Source organism: Drosophila grimshawi, unplaced genomic scaffold, assembly GCF_018153295.1.
Source record: "Drosophila grimshawi isolate 15287-2541.00 unplaced genomic scaffold, ASM1815329v1 contig_1367, whole genome shotgun sequence".
NCBI classification, from domain to species: Eukaryota; Metazoa; Arthropoda; class Insecta; order Diptera; family Drosophilidae; genus Drosophila; species Drosophila grimshawi.
Genome location: NW_025062889.1, coordinates 9,340,135 through 9,363,083, shown reverse-complemented (window position 1 = coordinate 9,363,083; position 22,949 = coordinate 9,340,135). Strand labels below are relative to the sequence as shown.

General features: G+C 38.7%; 2 protein-coding genes across 7 annotated transcripts in view; both read right to left on the bottom strand.

The window, feature by feature from the left end:
• Window positions 1–269: 269 nt before the first annotated feature.
• On the bottom strand, window positions 270–12,264 carry LOC6559575 (mannosylglucosyl-3-phosphoglycerate phosphatase). 4 transcript variants are annotated; one of them, XM_032734705.2, is made up of 11 exons: window positions 12,127–12,264; window positions 9,478–9,649; window positions 4,430–4,492; window positions 3,738–4,266; window positions 3,553–3,639; window positions 2,533–3,096; window positions 1,949–2,463; window positions 1,643–1,882; window positions 1,466–1,561; window positions 1,326–1,396; window positions 270–1,237 (listed from the first exon to the last, which is right to left on the bottom strand). In XM_032734705.2, exons 3-11 carry the CDS (start codon window positions 4,475–4,477, stop codon window positions 1,174–1,176), a joined length of 2,214 nt encoding a protein of 737 aa, XP_032590596.1. In that variant the 5' UTR covers window positions 4,478–4,492; window positions 9,478–9,649; window positions 12,127–12,264; the 3' UTR covers window positions 270–1,173. The 4 variants fall into 4 exon arrangements, with proteins under 4 accessions (XP_032590596.1, XP_032590598.1, XP_001986262.2 ...); XM_032734707.2 differs by lacking the exon at window positions 4,430–4,492; XM_001986226.3 differs by lacking the exons at window positions 4,430–4,492; window positions 9,478–9,649; window positions 12,127–12,264 and adding an exon at window positions 5,387–5,509.
• A 3,260-nt stretch (window positions 12,265–15,524) lies between these two features.
• LOC6559837 (broad-complex core protein) overlaps window positions 15,525–22,949 on the bottom strand; it is a 52,627-nt gene continuing 45,202 nt past the window's right edge. Inside the window, exons 3-11 of one of the 3 annotated variants that reach the window (XM_043216371.1) lie at window positions 21,085–21,622; window positions 20,687–20,976; window positions 20,234–20,372; window positions 18,981–19,544; window positions 18,712–18,906; window positions 18,268–18,657; window positions 17,537–17,639; window positions 17,270–17,453; window positions 15,525–16,350 (exon numbers count right to left, since the gene is read on the bottom strand). In XM_043216371.1, coding sequence (XP_043072306.1) covers window positions 16,024–16,350; window positions 17,270–17,453; window positions 17,537–17,639; window positions 18,268–18,657; window positions 18,712–18,906; window positions 18,981–19,544; window positions 20,234–20,372; window positions 20,687–20,976; window positions 21,085–21,622 — 2,730 coding nt within the window. In that variant the 3' untranslated portion in view covers window positions 15,525–16,023. Of the gene's footprint in view, window positions 16,351–17,269; window positions 17,454–17,536; window positions 17,640–18,267; window positions 18,907–18,980; window positions 19,545–20,233; window positions 20,373–20,686; window positions 20,977–21,084; window positions 21,623–22,949 lie in introns of those variants that run through there. The other 2 variants (XM_043216370.1, XM_043216369.1) reach the window with 2 other exon arrangements.

Genomic DNA, 22,949 nt, shown 5'->3' with positions numbered 1-22,949 from the left:
AATGTCTATTTGCGGCTGTCAAAACTCTAAATATATATATATATATATTTATTTATTTATTTTTGATATATGTATACTATATTGTACATTTAGTTAACTGTTGTATTTAAAGCATGGACATTTATTTACGCATATCTTGAGAAACTATTTCAGTACCTGTCTCGTCCCTTCTATGGTTTAATTGAATTCATTGGTCTGTTTTTGCATTTTGCTCGCACACTCACGCATATATATACAGATATATATATATATATATATATATACGTATATATGTTGTATTTATAGTTGGCAATTCAATTGCATTTGTCTAAAATTTTGCGCCACTGCATTTACTATGTTTTACATATAGTTTATTTTTGGAAAGGTATGCTACTTTGTTGCTTGGCTAAGGAACAATTGCCAAAACGTTGTGGGTCTTTCCCTTTCTGGTTTAAAAATCTTTTAGATTATGTACTGATTCAATTGTGTTTGTGTATATATAGTTAATGATTGCATTGTTTTCAAAACAGTTTACAGCACTCCTAAAATGGCCATAAAATATACATATATATATATGCTCATACAATACCTACATCCAATATCCTAAACACATTTGTGTAGCTCTCGAAAATATTGCTTGCTTTCCTCTAATATCATTACCCGAACCGGACCCATGCACACTAGCTAAGAGTTTACTTAGAGAACATAAAACTAAAATACATACAAAATACTGCTACAACCATTGCTGAGAAGAGTCTAACTGGAAATGTTTTGACGGAATTTCTGCGTGTACAATTTTTATATACCTTTGTGTGGGTGTGTGTTTTTTTTTAACAATTTTTTGAAGCTCGTCTCAGGTTGTGTATGATAAAACCATAAATATATATAAATCAAAGGTATGTGTCTTAAAATCTTTTATCTTTGCATCAACTTAATTTAGTAATTTATCTAAACTTATGTTAAACTTTAGGTACATACAATATTAATATCAATATCAACTTCGCGTTGGTTTCTGTTGCCGTCTTTAAAGAAGTCTTAAATCGTTTTTAATCAAACTTAATAAAAAATTAATTATAATAATAACAACATCAATAAATAACGTATCGTATCATATCAGACCTAATTATATTTATAAATAAGACGATCTCCATCGATGCATAACTAAACTTGGACTACTAACTGTACTTCCTTAACTCACATATGTCTTTCCAAATCGGTTACTGCCCTACAACTCGTTTCAAGTTGCCTACATTTGTAACTATAAAACAAACGAAACAAAAGAAATTGAAAAATCAAAATTAATCAAAATTAAATGCACGCAAAAATAGAAAAATAATGAAATTTACTCGTCCTCCGCCTCGGTAATGGTTGAGTTCATAATCTGCGCATCCTTCTTGAACAGCAGCTGACGATAATGCTGCAAAATTAGAGCAAAAAAACATTTAGAGAAGTCTCTAGAAGAATAGAGTAAACTTGTGGCATTTACCTCTTCGTTCTGTATCATAACAATGCGGTGCTCCAGCTGAGGTGCTAGATCGCATGTGGACTGCTCCAGATCATCCAGCGAGGCGCGACGCAGCATCTGCCAAGCCAAGAAATGTATTAGTTAACTTTGAACATGGTTTAATTATTGATGCAGAGTTTGTTCAAATTTCACTCTTACCTTCTGTGAATTGCCATGGGTCAGATCCAGAGACTTGTTGTGATGACCCACAGATAGTTTGCGTATGGGCGATGGACCATCGAGATCCAGACTGTCAAGGCATTGCACGAGGCTATGCCGACGTGACAGTGTCACCAGCGACTGTCGATGCTTTGTATTCTGGCCACACTTTCGCGAATTAATGGCCTTGAAATGATTCTGCAGCGTTATGCCCAGCTCTGGACACGCATCGTCATCCATCTGAAAGTTGGAATAATAAACTTTATACATATATTTAAATTAGAGGAATATTCACAAGCATCTTACCAGCACTTTGGTTTCTTTGAACATTGTGTAGCCGTCGCAGCCCATGAATAAGTAGCTCTTGACGCACAGCTTGTAGGTCTGCTCCAAGTTCAGATACTCATCGCCCACCTGTATGAGTTGGGGATCTATGCGTTTGCCCGGCTCCCCTTGCGGATCGAATGCAAAACTAATGCCTGCCACCTGTGGAAAGCGACCCTCCAGCTTGGGATATGCGGACACGCCATTCTCCAATGCCTGCCACAGCACTCTGCCCGTCACCTCCACCAGTATCAATGGATCGCGCATGGGTATTACATTAACCAGATCGCCCATTGTGAATGGGCCCACGGGATGTATGCGGTCCGAGCGAAAGGTGCCACCATTTAATATAACCACATCGGCACCCACAGCTGCCAAGACGACATCGCACACCCAATTGCCCAGATTCGTTTCCTGGGTACGCACACGCGAAAAGCGTCCATCAAGCTCCACACTAAAGATACCCATTACATCTGACAACTTGCTCTCAATGAATTCTGAAAGCGGAATGAAGAATAAAATTACTTATAATATATACAGTAGTTGTTCTGATTAGATCCACTTACTGGCATATTTGGCTAGTTCCTGCTTAAGCAGGGGATCCTCAGGTATTTTGGCCGTGACATCCACGCATTTCACATCCGTGGTGAACTGTGTGCGATTGTTGGCCTGTCGCTCGATGGTTATGACGGAGAACTGCTGGAAATCTGTGCCGGATTTGACAATCATTTTGCCATTGATTTCGGTCACTTCGCGCACATGATCGTGCCCACCGAGGATGATATCGATGCCATTGCATTTCTCGGCCAGATTGATGTCGTTAGGTGTACGCATGTGCGTCAGGGCAATGATCAGATCGCAGCCCTCGTTGCGCAGCTCGCGAGCGAGCCGATTCCCTGCCTCCACATAGTCAATGTAGGTGACTTCGGTGGGATCGATGGTGGGTAGGGTTTCAAGCCATTCGCGCTCCACCAACCCAATCAGGCCAATCGAGATTTGATTGTGCAAAATGAAATGGGTGATTTTGCCACCACCGAGCGGACGGCCAGTTTCGTTGTCAACCACATTGGACATTAGCCAGGGAAACTCCGTTTGTTTGATCAACTTGACCAGCACATCCAGACCGTGATCTAATAAGTAATAGATAAGCATATTAATATTGGGCTTACACTTGACAGATGTTTTCAATGTGCAATTAACAACAACAATCTTCAACTGTTCCACGTCCATTAATTAGAGTCCTACTGTTAACTGTTTGCAATACCTTAAAAGACTCTAAAATACAAATTGATGCACTTTTTCTTTATTTACCCCAACACAATCCTTGACTAGAAAAAAGGGTTAACAATGTTTTTACATTCTTCTACAGCTTCAGTTTAATGATTTAAAGCCGATTTTATTTATAGCAAAACAAATACTTTAAACTTAAAAACAACATTAAAAAGCAACTGGGCTTTTGTGTTCTGCTTGATTCACATTGAGAATCACTTTAAATTGAATCTTTATTATTTTTAACATTTTCCAAATTCACCTTTCACTTTTTGTCAGCGTCTTAAATTAATAATGAAATCATGTTTTAAGCTCACCGAAATCATGATTGCCAAAGACGGCGCAGTGTGTGCCCACCTGATTGAGCACAGGAACCATTTGCTCGCCCTGCGTGAAGGTGCTCACTGTGCGGAAATGAAGGGGACATAAATTTGATTATTAATTAACTGATAAGTGATGCGGATAACCGATACGGATTATTGGGTATTATTGTGATACATACGCATGCTTGGGGAGAAGGCATCCCCGCTGAACAGTACGAGTGGATTCAGATGCGCATAGCTTTTGATGGCTGTGGCAAAGCGGGCGGCGCCACCAATTGGCTCAGTTTCGCCCATGGATTCAATGTTGTAGACATCGTTGTAGTGCAATATGGTCAATGGCTTATCCTCGCCCTCCGTCATCTTTAGCAGCTTCTTGGTCTTCTCCAGCTGCGACGATATCGATGTCGATCGTCCGTTCATCCCGTTCGGAGTGAAACGGAATCGATGCCGCGGACTCTGCGGTTGGCTAACGGACGCGTAGGCGCGAGTTCGTGTCAACAATTTGGTATCGCAGGTATCCTCGCTGTCGAACACAATTGTGGAGCCACTCAGCGAACCCTCGGCGCTCGTCGTGGTCGGCACACTGCTCGAAGAGGGGGAAACGGACACCGTTGGCGCTAGCGATAAGTCCAAAGATCGAAAATTCGGATTTGTGCTCTGAAGCATGGAGAGCGTCCGAGTGCCAGCGTCCCGCACCTCAATGGAAGCCTACAAAAATGTAGAATTACATGCAGATCAGAAATGGGATACAACATATATATTATCAACAGGATAGCGAGACGAGCACACAACATCGATGGACTGACAAACAACATCAAGGAGAGATTAGTTTTGCTGGCATTTTAGCTGCTGGCATTCAGTTTATACATACATAGCCGATTTTTGTTAGAATTGAGCGGGTGGTCAAGAAGGGCGACATAAAATAAGCTCCAAGCTGGAATAGACCCAAATAACACAAATTATTGAGGTCCTTTGGAAAATAAAAGTGGTTATTAAACACAAATAAAATGATCAAAATCTGAAAAAAAATATGTTAAACCCAACGAAATAACGAACTAATAAAATTAAAAAATAATAAACATAATGAACCTGTACACTTTTCTGAAAAGCAAAAGCGAGGACATAATTTAAGGAACCAAAAAAAAAAGAATTTAAAATGTATCTTAATTAAGCAATTCAAGAAAAGTAATTGAAACAAATAGTCAGTTAAATATTCAACAAATAATAACATCAAAGCTTAAAGTAGTAGAATCGAAAATATAAGACTCGAAATATGGTTTTTCCCAAAAACAAAAATTTCTTGCTAATTTTTGAGCTGTTTTTTTTTTTAATCGAAAGGCACAGCATGCAATGTATCTGGGCAGAGAGTTGCTGCTAGTCGTGAACTCTTCTTCTTTTATATTGTAAGAGTTTCACTTATTTCGAAAATCTTTTCAATTCAACTTATGCAATATATATAATATATTCAAGCTAAAATGCCAGATTGGTACACAGGGAGAGGAACGGGTTGGGGGCGGAATTTAAGGGTAACATGTGCTTGGAACATGGAATTGCTTGTGAAGGATATTGTTACGAATACAACAAGGATTGCTCAAGTGTTTGCGAGTGTTTGCTAGTGTTTGCGGTGTGTGTCTAGTTTGTGTGTGCGGATGCGAGTGTAATTTGGTGTGGTAATTGGAGCCGAGCAGCTCCTAAGCAGCTACTTGGCTATTGTTATAGCAGCTAAAGCTATGGTTGTAGTTTGGTGTGCAGCAAACAACAAATAGATACAACAGATAGATAGAAGGGCCAACTAGATAAGAGAGTTGGGAGTTGGATAAACAGAAACCTGCTTCAGCCAGCCAACAACATTGCCCATGGCAGCTCCACGATTGCCGCCAGTCAAATGTACCAATCGGCGACTTGAGCCAGTTGTTGTTGCAGTTGCCGTTGCCGTTGCAGTTGTTGTTGCAGTTGCAGTTGCCGTTGCAGTTGCAGCAGCAGCTGTTGTAGTTGTAGCAGCAGCAGCAGCAGCAGCAGCTGTTGGTGTTGTGGGCAATGGGCAACTCCCTCCTCCGCCGCCGTCATTGTTGCTGTTTCTGTTGCTGCTCATCCTGTGGCCGCTGGACAGAGTCGAGAAAAGAATGCAGAATTGGATGCAGGTCTTGAAAGCGTTTTCACAAGTTGCATACAAAACACTTACAACACACTTGTCGCATATTTAATACTACGTAGACGCATTTTGCAATAACCCAAAACAAAACTAAAAATAAAAACGCGCGCGCAAAAGCGAAAAAAAATGAAAACAAACACTAATTTGTATTTATTTATGTATATACATATAAATATATATATATATATAGACTATATATATTGTTGTTTGAAAATGTTTACAAGCTGACGCGAGCGTCGCGCTTCGAGAGACGACAATGAAATGCAAATCATATGGCGTAAATATAGTTGAATACAAATTCCACTCAAATCAAATCGTTTCAATGCAAACAAAACAAACAGTGAGAGCTGAAATGCAGAGAGAGATATATGTATATATATATATATATATATATAGAGAGAGAGAAAGAGAGAGGGAGAGGGAGAGATGTACTCAAAACGAAAATGAAAATCAGAATGTGAGAAACTGAGAGTCAGCAGTTGAATGCATTCAAAGCATTCACTCAGTGACACGTTGAATAAAATTGCATTGTGCGCATTTATTGTCATTAATCGTCTCGGAATCATAAGTGGAAATGACGACGACAAGCGCAGAGACAACCCATGTTGAGAGAGCTCTATGTAATTGGACTGCAACGACTGGCTAATGCTCTGTAGCTAATAATAATCATGCCTACTTTAATAATAACTAGTTAAAAATAAAAACTGACTATAAAAAAAGGTTTGCTTTCCTTATTTTATAAATAGTAACACGCAATGGGCATTTTTAATAAATAACACATAAATAATAACACAATGTCAAGAGCAAGACAGATATCAAAATAGAGAGAGAGAGAGAGAGAGAAAGACAACGAGAGAGAGAAAGAGAGATAAGTAAATAAATGTATAGCAACACAGGAACATTGACGTGACTAGATTAACACCCAATTGTTAGCAAAGCTCTTTGTATTTTTATCAATAATTTTCACTTCTACACAATCAGTTGTGTATTTGCATTGTAATATTTACTAAAAATAATACATGCCCTCAATTCAGCCTGCGAAACATTTAAGAATCTGACAAACATAGAGATAGACACACAAAGACGAGGAGCACACAGATGCCAATGAAATTGTGCGTGACAGTTGAGCAGTTGTACACATTATATATATATGTATAATATATATATATATATATATGTATAATAAAACAGCAGTCAGCATTGGCATTGATAATGAAATTAAACCAAACGCATGAAAATACATGCATATATTACGTATACGCAACGATTTGGGCCAACACAAGGCTGAGATCGATGGGAATTTGTCTCTAGCTCCTTGGGAATGCGTGATACACGCACAACCACACACACACACACACACACACACTCGCACACACACACACACAAAACACCCACAAATTGAATGCATACCAATGTGTTTTGCGAATTTATGTACATACAAAAGTGTACACACATATCTACATATATATATATATATATATATATATATATATATAGATATATACATTAAAGTCCTATATGTGAGCCATTATAATATGTGGTTTTCTGCCTCGTCCGTCATCGCAGTCAAACCACAAAATTACCGATGGGATTTGCGCTGTTAAATGCAATTGGAAAGCGAATAATGAACAAATTAAATATTCAAAAGCCATCGCTTCTTAATCATGGTTTGATATCCAGATTAATACTACATTCAAACTTACAAAACACGATTCTCGCTTGATTTTCATGATTAAATTAAACTCTCAACAAATTATGGTAGGGATGCTAGCAATCACTGATATATATATACATATATTCCAGATGCTGATTAAGAATATGTATATATATTTTGTGGTGTCTGCTGCGGCATGCTTACTTCTGCCTCTTACATACTTTTGCACAACTTTTTGCCCATTCTTAATGGGTTTAGGGTATAAGAAAGGCAAAGTTTAATTATCAAATGCCGCAGAGCCCGCAACTTAATCAATTTAAGGTAGTTAGTTGGATTTCCAGCACACAAAGGTTGCACTTCAAACATTAATCCGTTCAGCTCAAGGGCAAAAGCAAATGATATGCAAGGCTAGCAAGGCAGGCTAGCAAGTGCAAGTAGCAGGCAAAACAATCGCATGCAATGATTTTGAGGGTCCTAAGACCCAGACCTAGAACCATACTCAGACCCAGACCGAGACCCAGACCCAGGCAGGGCCAAAACGGCAGCAATAAACCCAAACGAGTACCTCATTGCGAGCAGACAGCTTTGAAGAAAGAAAGTCAAGGGTCAATTGACAAATGCTTCAGCAGCGTTGTGCAAAAAACGAAAAGTACGTGTGTGTCTGTGTGTGTGTGTATGTGTGGCAAGGCCAACATGTTGGGGTCCTGATGTGGGCGCACAGCGTTAAGGTCGAAAAGCCAAAATTTGTTCGCAGCCTCAAGGGAACAACTAAATGAACAACGGCTCGTGATGCAAAAAAAAAAGAAGTCCACATTGTGGCGTGAGTGAGACGAAACTTCGACGGCAAAAATACAGAAATACACAGATACTTTTACTTACATGTGTATGTGTGGCTGTAGGAAAAGTTAGGAACATGTAGCGCAAGTTAGCAGCAGTTACAGCACACACACACACACACACACACACAAATTTGATTAGCATATTAAGTATATGCAGCGGGAAGTTCAATTCCTTTTGCACAGTGTATTTTTACATAAGAAAAAATGTGGCAACAAAAAGGAAAAGCCAAAATACAAAAAAAAAAAAGAAAAAAAGATTCAATATATGCGTAAAAAGCGAAAAACAAATCAGTGTTGAATTATTTACAAATTTATTTTACAACAAAAAATCTGGTCCCTTTTTCCTTAGCTTTGTTTACACGATCTGCATTGAAGCATACTAAAGTAGCTTAAAGGGAATCAGTTGAATATAAGTTGGACTGACAAGTGTGCATTTACCTTTATCAAATTGTTGGACGTTTATTATGTGGCCGAGTATCAATTTGGATGGGAAATGCGATTTTTAAATTGACCTTAACATAATTTAATTGTATTAAATAGTATAAAGAATAAAACACTTAACTCTACTGCTACAACTAGGTGGTGTAATCCATTGTGAATATTAGCTAAGCCACAAATATATAAATATCTCAGTTTGTGTGTGTGTGTTGTAAACTACAAACTAAACCTACGAATCACGATTTGTGTGTTGGCTTGTCTTAAATAAGCTGTAGGCAGCAGTTTCATACGAGACACAATGGTTTCTTTTGTGAACAGCCTAACACACTTTTTATGTACTGTAAACAAAGTGAAAGACTGAACAGCCCCAATAAAATAGACTGTTTTTAATATACTCTAACACCGAAGTCCCCCACGAGTTGCTCTATTACCAACAATTTGAGAGTTAAGCTTGGCAATTAGTTTACAATGGTGATTTATCAAATCTATATTTTAAGTCAATCTTTCAAATCCAAATTGTAAGTGAATTTTACAGATTGTTGGTTATTAAATGAAATATTAGATAAAAGATATTAGATATTAGAAACGCCGAAACGTACAGCTTATTCGAAGCAAACTTAGACGCTATAGAATATGGACTCTTAGGTGCATTAGTACTCTCTCTAACTGTTCTGCATTATTAAACAGTGCTGATTGTTTAGAAATCAATAGGCACTATTAGAGTGCGTGTGGGAGAAGTTGGTTGCTTTAACATTAGCTCGGCGGCCCAAGCAATATTTTTGTATATGCATATTTACTTTCAGTCAGTATACGGCAAAAGTAAACAGGCAACTTACGTGCGTGCAACGTTTAGTTCCAGTGATAGTCAAGTTGTTCTTGTTCTTGTTGTTGTTGTTTTTAATGTTGTTGTTGGTATTTTATGCAGTGACCTTGTCGATTGGTTACCCGGCAACAGCAAGCACAATAACTTTGAGAGTAGAGCCACAGCTTGATTGCTGCTTAACTTGCCTGTAAGTATAAAAATGAAAAGAACTTATGAATTTAAATTCAAATTACGCAATTGCTAAAGAATTTGCAAATATATGCAAGCTGCGCCACAAACTTTAAATAACTTTGCAAGCGAGACAACAACAAATTGCGCAGCAATTGCGCAGTTTACAATTTTATTTTGCGAACAGGAAATGCAGCCAGGATATGGACGACACAACCAAACCCCAAACACCCACACATCCACACACATCCAGGCTGCAAAGCCCACCTGAAGCTGTTGCCGGTCCAAACGGAAAGGCCAAAAGAGCAAGAGCAGCTATATTGGCGGATAAGGTAGGCGTTTAAAGGTTAGATTCAGCTTGATTTAGGACTACGCTGAGCCAAAAACGTATGTCTTAATACCAATAAATACTTATCTGCCGATTATATGTTTTATTGTGATGCGCCATATTCAACATTTGAAGTGGCAAAAACAGTATTCAGTTTTTACGTGTCAAACAAATTGAAAACACCATTAAGACCCTCATCAAAGTTTTAATTGCTGCTTCAAAAATAATTCAGAGAGATGCCGCTACATCTTCATAAAATTAATTTTATGCGCAAATACCCGTTCCAAATATGGGCAGAAGGGTATGCTCAGCGAAATTGCCTGTAAGTTTTGTTATTTCTGTGGAAGCTCATTTAAATATGTCTGCTGACATAAGCTAATGTAAGCAAGTGGATTACTACCTAGATCATTAAATTTACATATGCTTATTTTATTCTTTATATCTATTTCATTAACAACGAGCGTAATTGCAGAAGTTAACATTAATCTTAGCGCTTATTCATTCAGGTAACATTTCAAATGCAAATTTAAATTGAAAGCGTATCAAATTATTTAATGGCAAATTAACTAGGTAAGCACTGGCGACCCTGTTCCTATTTTTATTTGTATTTATCATTCAGGTACCTATGAGAAATATGTAGAAAACTTTGACAGACTCAAAACTTTAATACTCTGATTATAAGGAGAAGAGCAGAAGAGTATATAGTTATATATTTTAAGTAAAGTATATATATATATATATTTATATATATAAGTATAAAAAGAAGAAGAAGCAAAGCCATTGGCACATATAGTTGTGAGTACATCCACTAACAACAAATGAAAGGGCTGGTTACAGAGCATCAGCTAGTCGTTGCACTTGTTTTCCGTTTTTTTTTTTTGGCAACTTGCCAGCCAGCACACAAACTCAATCTGCAATAAAAGTATGTCAATGTAGGCGCTACTAACAGTCCTACCTAGACCTTGTAATGTAGCAAATAAATGTGGGGTAAATTGTATGGAGCTAAGAGTTTAATTAACCCTCAAAACACGCACAGCAAGCAGGCGGAACCTGTTGTCGTAAAGACATCGTTGCTGTTTCTTTTTTTTTTCCTGAGGTTGTTTGGTGTCCAGCTGGGTCAGTCTGCTGTGTAAAGTCACTCAGACTCTCACACACACACACACGCATAACGCCAACACATAAACATGCAAATAAGCTCACACTTTCTCACGCTATTTTATAATCAGCTGTGCAAAAAAAAAGCTTGCTCAATTGAGTTACTCTCTCGCCCACGCGGACCGCGAAGAGCGAGGCTACCTGTTTCTCACTTTTTTACACTCTTTCTCTCTCTTGCTATTTCTCTCCACTCGTTCTCTTCCAATAAGCATGCACGTTGCTTGCTGTTGTTGCTGTTGGCCTTTAGCGGTTATTATTATGTATTTTATGTTGTTGTCTTGATAAGTTAATTTTGGACAAACGTGTCGAACGGTAAACGCCAAAGCAGCTTGCTGCTCGCAAGTGTTTGTGTGTCTAACATGCGTATGTTAGGATTACAGGCTCTGTAAGCGCACATGCGAAGCTCTCAGCTTGCAGCTGGGTTTCCCTTATAAAAATAAACTGCTTATGCAGTTCTAATTGTAGACAGGTGCTTGCCTGCCTGCCCGGGGCTGTCTTGGCTTGCGCCACAATGAGCCGTGTGCTTTTTTTTTTTGCATGAAGCTGTGCCTATCAACCACTTACTGTCGCCCCAAATGACCTAATACAGGGCGGTATATTTCAGACATGTTATATTATATTCAGAGCTTCCTTTTTGCACAGACATCCTCATTTTGTGTGGTTAGTTTTTGTGTTAATATTTATTCTAAATTGGCACATCCGCTGTCACTTTTCATTCTCGTATTAAATTGCAAAATGCTCGACACAATCCGTGCCAATTGTTGCACTACAATTCAATTAACTTTCGCTTGCGGCAAGTCAAGTTTGTAATATTATCATTGCTATACGTATTAATCAATTAATAAATTATGCACTGATAAGGTTGCGACCCTGTTGCCCATAGACAAACACACAAACACATACACAGGAAAACACTCATACAGATTTATTTGCGCGCTTTTGTTTACAGTTTTGATTGGTATTGTTTTTCTTTACATCTGACTGCATTGACAAATATTCTTATTTACACACCTTGTGCTGCAGAAGAAGAAGACCAAAGGAGAATTCCTGTTTCGCGCACCACTTTTTCTTGTACACCAAAATGCTGCTGCGCTCTATGTTTTTTTTTCAATATTCTGCGTATAAAACTTCACACACCAAGAAACACGTCGCAAAATGCGTACAAAACACGAACCGTCTCAGCGGAACGCAGAACTCCAACTGAAATATGGAATTTTAAATGCTTATGTTAAAGTTAAAATGTAATGCTATACTTAAAGTACAACGTTAGAGAGAAAGAAAGAGAATAAAAGCTGCGCAGAGAGCAGAATGTGCAATTCACGACTATCGAATTATACGAGAGTAGGTGAAAACGAACTGACATAAATAAAAATCGAAATAAGAATATAAGAAAATATATTTTATTAATTTAAGAAATTTGAGTTAATATTCTAACAATAACTTACTGATTACCCATGAACTTTTATTTATTGTTGGTTTTTTCTTAATTAATTTCAGAACATCTCTGGCTCGCGCTCACATATTCAAAGATCCTAAAGCCGGTTTTATCGATATACTTTCTCGATATATCGATACAACGGCTGTTAACCTTTTGCTGTTATTAACATTTGTTTACCATTTCGACGCAGCAGTTTCAACGATATTTATATATTTTATGATTATTCATTGGAGAGAAAAAATCAAATTATAGTTACAAATTACTACCACCTTATAGATTTTTCCCAGTACAACATTGTTAAGCCAAAAATGTCCTATTATTCAAATACAAGCAGCTCGTTAAGTGAGGAGCAATTGTTCAATGTAAAACGTTTGAGAGCAACTGGTCTTAACTGCTGTGCATTTCAATACGTTAAATTTGAAATAGTCTGCTCAAGATCTGCTCATTTTTCTTAAATTGCAATAACGAAAGACCGTAATTCAGAACAATCACCTCAAAAAAAAACAACACGATTATGATTTGTATTATTTAATAATTTTTATTTATAGTACCTCACTTTAAAAATTACGTTATACCAATATTACATTAAATGTTTGCTGTTTAAACTGCCTTCCAATTGCCATATACATACATCAAACTACATGTATTCGCATGTCTTAGGACATTTGCGTTATTATATTATTAATATTTAGGTCTGTATGGTTCCGTCTGGGCTAACATTTAAGTTTATAATCGATATTTTCCGTATATGCATACTTGATAATCCGAAATGTGCTATAATATTGTGTGGCAAATGATTACACTTCCACACTTAATAAGCTTATACAATGCATATGTATAATTTTTGTTTTCTGTTTTCTGTTTCAATGTTTTGATAGATTTCAAACATATATGTTGATACATATAGTATGTACTGTATGTGATCTGATCTGACTTCAATTCTCAGTTATCTTTCGCATTCGTTTCTTCCATTTATTTTTTAATTGTTCTTGCGACAATCTTAACAATGTTATTATGATATATGTATTTTTTTTTTTTTTGTTTTGATTTTTTTTTAAATTGGTTTCTTCAACTCTTATAGACTTTAATTCATATGCTGGTCACTTGTCCATCGAAGTGTTAATTATTTTTACAGTGATATACAGTTTTGCCTAGTTTGTAAATACAAACAAAATATATATCTAGATATATTATATAAATATATGCAGATACACATTCAAATATATATAAATACATACATTTATATGAATATGTGAAGGATAGCAACTAAAAAGTAATAGGAATTAAATTATATTGAGTTAAGGTAAGCATATTGCATTTCAGTTCTACGGTATGTAAACACACTATATGGTTTAAATTATGCATTAAATAAATTAGGCGCAATAAGTGCAAACATTTCGAATTTATTTTGTGTAACTCTCTTCATTAATTTATGTCTATAACCTAAATATATGTGTAATGTATATGTACAAAGTTTTTCAAAAAAGTTTCCTGTTTTTTTTTTCTTTTCTTATGTTTGTTTTTTTCTCCTTGAAACCAAAACTTGAAGTAGCTTCAAATATATATATGTATGTGTTGTGTGTGTGTGTTTGTGTGTGTGTGTTTGTGTGTGTGTGTTTGTGTGTGTGTGTTTGTGTGTGTGTGTGTGTGTGATCGGTGTATACTGCACTCGTTCTATATACTAATGGAAGCTATACAGAGTTTATATTAATTTTTTGTTTTGTTTTTTCTTTTGTCATTTCAAAATTACATTTATTTTTTTTTTTTTTTTTTTTTTACATTTATTGAATATTTTCGATTTGTTTTCAATGTTCCTTTGATTTTCTTACATTTCTTTGATAGTTTGTCTAAACCCCTAACTGAGATATATTTATGTATTTTAATAAGTATGTAAAATAAAACTGTTTCATGGTCTTCTATATGTTTTTTTAGGGGTTGAGAAAAAGGTGGTTAGGACTTTATTTCTACGTTGACACGCTACACTAGCAAAAATTTTACATTATTCTCTAAATACGTGAGTGAGTGTATGTGTTTATAATAGTTTACTTTCTGCTTATAAATGTTGTTTTGATTTTGACATTGTTTTGTTTTTCATTGTGTTTTGTGTGTGTTTTTTTTTAACATATTAACAGTATTTTGAAACTTTTTACAACGTTTGTTTCTTTTATCAAAAATACATTAAATTTCATGTGTTTATCTTCAGTTTACTTCAATTATATAGTTTTTTGCATTTGCTACAGTTTCGTTTGCTTCACGCCTTTCTTTCTAAAAATTCAAATGATTTTTTTTTGTTTTCGTTTTGATTTGTTTTTTTTTTTTTAGTTTTTTTGTGATTTGTTTTAAGTTGTTTTACATGCTAATGAGTTTAATTGCTACGACCTTGATGATTTTGGTTTAATTCTATATATATATATATATTATTAAGGTATTTTCTCTTTCTCTTCTAAACAAAATTATAAAGCATTTTTCATATATATATATATATATACACATATATATAAATTATATACATGTATATAAACTGTGTGTGTGTGTGTGTGTGTGTGTGTGTTGCCGCAGTTGTTGCTTTTACAGTTGTGGGCTCATTTTCAGTCTCACACTTAACTAATTAGAAACAGAACCAAAAAATGTATATTTTTTATCAGAATTCTGCTACAAAATGTTCACTTTGACTTAATTTTATGTAATGCTTATGTCTCGATCAAAGAAAATATGTATATATAAATATATATATGAAGAAACACATGTCTTTGAATAATTAACAAACTCCTGCTCCTTTCATTTTCATTTCGAGTTAAGTTGAAAACAATGTGTAGTGTGTAGTGTAGTGTAGAGTGTGGTGTAGATAAAGCATATTTCATATACAACTAACATTATAAGATTATTATTTACATTTGATACACATCTCAAATTGTGTAATTAATGCTCCAAATTTAATTAATTTCTTTAAATTTTGATTGTTTTTGTTTTTCTTGTTTTTTGTTTTTTGTTTTGTTGTTGTTGTGTTTGTTGATTTTTGCCCTCAGCAGTTTTTGTGAGCTTTCTCAAGTTGACTTTGACATTAACAAATGAAATTGCCTCAGCTTGCGCTTCCAATGCTTCGAGTTGAAGCGAAATTTGACAACGGCGGCGGCGTCGGCGGCGGTGGCGGCTTCAGTGGAGGTGTTGGTGGTGCTGCAATCGATGGCGTCTTCGGCTCCGTCAGAGCGAGCTCCGTCGGCGCTTTCTCAACGCTTCTGTTTGGATGCTTTCTTGCGTTTGCTGGTGCCAGCTGTGGACGGTGGCATTGCTGCTGCTACTCCTGCTGCTGCTGCTGCTGCTGCTGCTCCGCTGGCCAGTCCCGAGATGCTGGCAAAGGGTGTTGCTGTTACTATTGTTGTTGTCGCTGCTGTGTTGTTATTGTTGTTGCCGCTGCTATTGCTGCCGCCGCCGCCGCCGCCGCCTAACATTGCCGCAGCATGCAGTGATTCTCAACTGCGCTCGGGCGTGCCGTGATGCTGATAGATCTGCTGAAGCTGCTGCTGCTGTTGCTGGCTATGCACCACTTGGCTGCTTGACGTGACCACATCCTGTTGCTGTTGCATGTGCTGCTGCTGTTGCTGCTGCTGTTGCTGCTGTTGCTGTTGATGGTGCGCCTGGTGTGGCGACTGCTGTTGCATGTGCACCACATGCTGTTGCATATGCTGCGGCGTCGGCGGCCCCTGCTGCGAACTGTGATGCTGCGGCGTACTATGATGCTGTGGCGTCGGCGGATGTGGCGACGGACTGTACGGGAACTGTTGCTGCAACATATGCAACTTTGCATAAATAAATTTGTTATTGGTTAGTCAAGCATTGGCAGTGGTGTCGGTGTCATTGTGGTGGCTGGGTGGGTGTTGGTGTTGGTGTGCCAACAAATGATTCAACACAAAGACACACACACATACATATATATATATATTGTTTATGGGATCAGTGATATATATCGTGTTATCGTGACGACTAAACAAACAGCGAGTCGCAAAACTAAACTGCATATTATTTTTTAATTTGTAAGCCCAGATTTAAAGCGCATTAAAGGAGACGTATCGAGCACCGTAAGGTGTATATATATATTCTATATATTCTATATACATTCTATATATATATATTCTTGATCAAAAACGAGTCGATATAGCCTTGTCCGCATAACTGCCTCAGTTTAAGAGCAATCTTTATTTTTGCTGAGGGTCGAACGTAGATCGGAGTTGATCTGATATCTGATATCTGACCCCTATATCATATAGCTGCCAATCAGTCGAAAATTGAGTATTCACTGGCATGTAAGTGTAACATACACTTGTAGAACAAAGTTAAACTGCTGAGATCTAAATAGTTCTTTCTTGTTCTTATCATTTGTAATATATATTTAAATATTTGCACAGCTGAACAATCTTAATCTTTACTAATCTGTCTAAAAAGACAAATATCCCTAAATATGAGTTGATTTAAAGTTACGTCAGCAAAGTATTTGGCATATTTACGAGAGATCTCCTATTGCAACACAAAACTCGAATCGCCCCTCAATTTAAAGCCTAACTTTGTATTGAGAATCCATTTTACAGAAGCAGACGTTAAACAATCTTTTGTTGCAAGCAATTTCTAATTATGTATCGATGATATGAGTGTGTGTGCGTGTGTGTGTGTGTGTGTGTGTGTGTGTGTCTTTTTTGGTTCGAGTTGTGTTTAGTAGCGTACCGAATTCTCCTGACTATGCTCGATAATCTCAATGCTGCCGGTCGTATTACCCGAGGTGTTGTTCAGCGAGACGCCACTGGTATTGGCAACCACATCGTACTTGCCACGCTTGAATCGTCCGTAGAGCGAACTGTAGGGCAGGTTGTAGTGTATGGCCGCCTGGTTGATGGACATTTGACCAACGCTGCAACAGAAAAATGTACATTAGATTTGTATTGTTATTGGAATTTTAGTAGCCATTGGTAGCCAGTCAATTTGCATACATACCGCACCGAGTTCAATGCCTCGTTCATAGCATCCTCAGACCAGGGCGTTGGATTCGAACGCGACAGTTCGATGCCCTCCCGTTTGCAGCGTCCATAAAGTGTTCCTTTGGCATTAAGAATTGTACATGAATTAGCAACAAATGGCGAGTAAAAGCAAAAGTTCTCCAACTCCCTTTTTGGGAATGGGTAATGCATAAATTACTAACTGTCGACAGTTTGAACAAAAGGGGGCGGCGGGCAAAGTCGTAAAGCTAATGGGTTATAAGTCATAAGAAGCAAGTACCACTTGCGAGCACAATCAACATTTAAATATTTAGCAGAGGAGCAGAATTTTTCACTTTTAGCGAATACAGAGGAATATGCAATTAGCAACATGTAGGAGAGTATCAAACCTACGAGTTTATTCAACATGTAAAGCAAGTACAGAGTAACGAGTGATGAGGATAGGAAGGAAGTAAGAGAATTCTAAAGAATTACAAGTAACGAGTACATATTAAGAATAACGAGACATTCCTAACGAGTAACTAACGAGTTACAACATACGAATGCCACACGCGTTTTGTAACGCTTGCAGATAGTTGCGAGTGACGCTTAGAGACTAACTAGTAACGAGTAACGACTAACGAGTAACGAGTAACGAGTGGCAACAGCAGCAGCAGCAGCAGCAACAGTTGTCTGCGATCTGGTTTTTGGGGTTGTCTTACGCAAAACGGGGGAACTGTATGAACTCACCTGTCGGTATGCCGAATTCGGCACTTGCTTTTTGTACAGAGGTGTTGCCGGCGCGTATCGCCTCCAATGCACGCTCCAGATCCTCGGGTGTCCACGTGGTTGGTGCGGCATTGAATGGCGCCGCCAGCCGTATGCCCTCGCGACGCGCAATCTTGTATAGCGTCGATGAGGGAATACCAAACGCTTTCGATGCTTTATTCGCCGATATTTGACCCGAACGCAACGCCTCCAAGGCATTTTGCAGGGCGTCCTCGTTCCACGATTTGGTGCCGCCCTCCTTCTTAGGCGTTTCGATGCCCAAACGGTGTGCTCGCTGCCATAAGGTCGTTGATGGTATGCCATAAATGGCAGATGCTTTCGTCAGGCTCATGTTTTGATTCTTTAATGCATCTAAAGCTGAATTCATATCATCTTGTGTCCAAGCTTTGGGACCATTAAACTGACCTTTCTCGCCAGCACTACCACCACCACCAATGCCGCCACCACCACCACCAACACCACCGACGCTGGGGCCGCAAACGCTGCCACCCAGTCCGCCGTGCTGCTGATCCAAATTCGTATAATGCGGCTCATTCTGATCGTGCGGCGAACCGTTCGCGATCATCATTGAGTCCTCGCTCGTATCCGAGTTGTACATGTCTGCAACAACAGAATATATCGAATATATTGTTAGTGGCAGGTTCAACAGATCGCCTAAGCTGCAATCGACTTACCCATATGCCCGGTGGACATCATATTGACAATCTCTGGCGTTATAATCATGCCCGGCTCATTCTTAATCTGGCTCGGATCAATCTCCATGACAGTGGCGCCGCTGATTTCCGCATGCGTGGCATGCGCTGCATGCTGTGCGGCATGCACCGCCGCCTGCTGCTGCTGCTGTTGTTGGTGTTGCTGCTGCTGTTGTTGTTGCTGCTGCTGCTGCTGCTGACTCTGGGCCAACAGTTGCTGAGCGTGCAACTGATGATGATGATGTGCATGTTGCTGCTGCTGCTGCTGCTGTTGTTGCTGCTGCTGCTGTTGTTGTTGCTGTTGCTGCTGCTGCTGTTGTTGTTGTTGCTGCTGCTGTTGTTGCTGCTGCTGCTGTTGCTGCTGTTGCGCTTGTACATGGGCCAAGTGCTTGGCCTCAATCACCTCGCTTTTGATATGCTGCACCAGATTCGAATTGCTCTCGTCGCCGGTTGCATGATGATGCGCTATTGAGTGCATGGGAGATTGATCGAGCCGATGGATTTGCTGAGCCAAATGATTGTCAATGTCGAGCGGTTCGGTGGGATCTGCAAGCAAATAGAAATTATACGTTACTCAGTTGTATAACATTAAACCACAGAGATGGACTCGAACTATATCGTCAAACTGTTTGTACTTGGGATAATTAAATTATAAATATTAACAACGATATGTTATTTCTGAGGCTTACTTATGAATGTAGCTAAGTATTTCTCGCAGTAAACGTTCGAACATGAAATATATATAAAGTTGGTCGATCTTTGAAGGAATCATTTACTATTCACATTTGCTGACTAACCTTAAAAATCGATTAAATTATATGCAATAATATGTGCCTGGTATTCGAGGAAATACATTCCGAATTTCTCTGGTTCTTATAGTCTTTGAGATTATATATTCAAGAAAATATATATATGTATCCTAATCAAGTGGTCTACGAACATGCTTTTTTCCGCCCGTTTAATTTAATACATATAATAATAATATAATTAATAGGTGCCACTTTTTTGGACAATTATTGGCCAAGATACAACAGTTTGAATTGGAAAACAGAAACTTAAAGCGTCAATTTCTCGATTTAAGTACAAAAAACCGTATTTTCAACTGTTGATGCAGACTCAATATATATCAAATACTTCAACTAATATAATTGGCAATAATTTTAATTTGAAACTTAAGTATTTGATTGTGATATTTTGTGTAAATAATGGAAGAGACTACCACTACCGAAACTCACTTGATAGATCGCGTGTATCGGTGCTGGGGTTGCACGATAGATCGACGTGTTCCGTAACGGTGACTGGTGTGGCTGATGGTGCTGGTGGTTCCGGTGTAAAGTCCAGAAAGCCCATGGGCACGCCCAACAGACCGCCGTTCTGCAATTGCCAATTATTTTTTTGGCCACAGGAGAGGGGGAGAGGAAGTGAAGAGAGAGGAGGGTATATTATATGTTAGACATAGCTCAATGATGATGTGCAGCAGAGATTGAAAGAGAGACACAGACGACTCACTGACACCACACCACCACACAGAGAGTAGTGTGTGTGTTTCTGTGTGTATGTTGTGTGTGTGTGTGTGTTGTGTGTGTGTGTTGTGTGTATGTCAGTATGTGCGAGTGAGTAAGTGAGTGAGTGAGTGAGTGAGAGAGAGACGCGACACAGTGCTTGGGATTCGCTGTGGCGACACTTACCATGCCCATGCCTAAACTAGTCATATTTTTATCTTTTCCGTCGCGCGCTACTACAATTTGTGTCACAATCGCCTGGCCGCTCACGCCCGCTGCATTATTCGATGTGGACGAGTTGGATGCCGGCGAGGCCACCGATTGCTCTGTCTTGCAAATCTTTTGCGGCTTATTATCGCTATCGGAATCGTCGCCAGCTGACCCAACGGGTATATAATTGCCGTCTGCCGTCTGCTGTAGACTCACGATCGATGTTTGATTCTGTCCCTGGATGAGTATCGTTTGCGGATGATGATGTTGTTGCTGTTGTTGATGTTGCTGTTGTTGCTGCTGCTGTTGTTGTTGTTGCTGCTGCTGCTGCTGTTGTTGTTGTTGGTTGTGTTGCTGCTGCTGCTGCTGCTGATGGTGAGCCGGCTGTGGTTGTTGAACGACGGCGTTGCCACCCAGTTGCAAATCAGGCGTTTTCGAGCGTTTTCGCATTCTCGATTTACGTGTCGTTGGCTGCAACTGTTGTTGCTGCTGCTGTTGCTGCTGCAACTGTTGCAGACTGCTACTGCTGCCGCTTGTATTGCTCAGCAGCTGTTGCCCAGCCGCGTTGGCCAACTGTATGCCACCACTGTTTGTTGCAAGCGTATGCTGTGTCAGCAATGCACTGTTGATCAGCTGCTGCTGCTGTTGCACCTGCTGCTGATGTTCCTGCTGATGTTGCTGCTGTTGTTGCTGTTGCTGCTGCTGCTGTTGATGATGCTGCTGCTGCTGCTCGATCGTGGGCGAGGGCGCACCGGGCACTATGCTCGCATTCACAATGTTGCCAACAACCGCCTGCTGTATGTTCTCCGATACGGTTATTGTCGCCAAAGCCGCGTCATTTAAATCATCCGCATTCTCAGCCGGCTCACAGAGACCCTTGATTTTCAATTGTTCCGCGGTGCGCAGCAGACCCTGCAAAACAATCGAATGGATAACAAAGCAAATCAGCAAAATTTCCATGATTTTCAGGCAGGCATTATTTAAATGAAGCAATCAATTTCTGATCAAAAAGCTGCATGAATTTCTCAATTTTTGAGACTTTATTTTATTTTTTAATCTGATATTTAATTTGTATTTTTTATATAATAATTTTATTATTTCTTTTTTGAATTTTAAATCATTTAATTTCTCTTTACTGCAACAATTTGTATTTCTTTCCAGTCTTTTGTCGACTGTTTTTAAACTAACTCGGTAAATAATTATTTGCATGTTCAAGTTATGTTCCTTTATATATCTATATTTAGCTCGATCCACTAACTCTTTTTCCATCCATATTTTCACTAGCTCTATATATATTTATCTTTTATATTTCTTTCCATAACTATCTCTATTTTTCTATAGCAACTTATCATTGCAGACCTATTTCTCTCTCTCTCTAGTTCTATATCTCTCTTTATATATTTCTATATATTTCCTTCTACTCTTTCAATACTTGTCATTCAATTTGGCAGTTATTCTTTGGATTTTACCCGCAAATGAATTACTTCCTCATCGAGTCCCTCTATATTTCTTTTGATTCTGATAATCAAATTGTTCGTGGTGTACATTCATAAATGTTGTATGTACCATTTGCGAATGATGCTGAGAAACAGACAGGTACAAGAAAAGACAGACAGACAGACAGACAGACAGACAAACAGACAGACAGACAGTTAGGTAAAAAATGTTGGCCTGGAATAGTCATTGCGCCTTAGTGCTTGGGCTGTGATTTCCTTTTGGCTTGGCCAACACGGGGCTGGGTCCAGTTTTTTCTGTTTGTCAGAGTGGACGCACCATTCCCCCGGCTTCTCCGCCTGCCACCTTGGGCAGAACACCCACTGCCCACTGCCCACACCCGCAGAAGAGCTCTGATGGCCACTGCAGTTGGCAGCCAGTCGCAGCAATTGGACAGGCCAATATTTACTTCAGAAGTTTTTCTTTTAAGCAGTGCGACGGAGATGCTTTTCTTTTCTTTTCTTTTCTTTTCATTTCTGCTCGTTTTGTTTTCCTTCATTTTTTTTATATAATTTTTTGTATTTGCTGCCTCTGAGCCGCACTCAACCCCAAGCGCATTTAATTTTTTTTCATTTCTCATGCTTCGCATTTTAAATTAAAAATACGGAAAAAACACTTCGGCGCACACGCACAGAAGGCAGGCCAGCCAGCGAATCGGATGGGTGGGTGGGGAGGAGGGGATGGAGTGGGTTGGAGAAGGGATGCTTGAGAGGGTGAGAAAGGCTGCTGAGAGAAGAACTAAAGA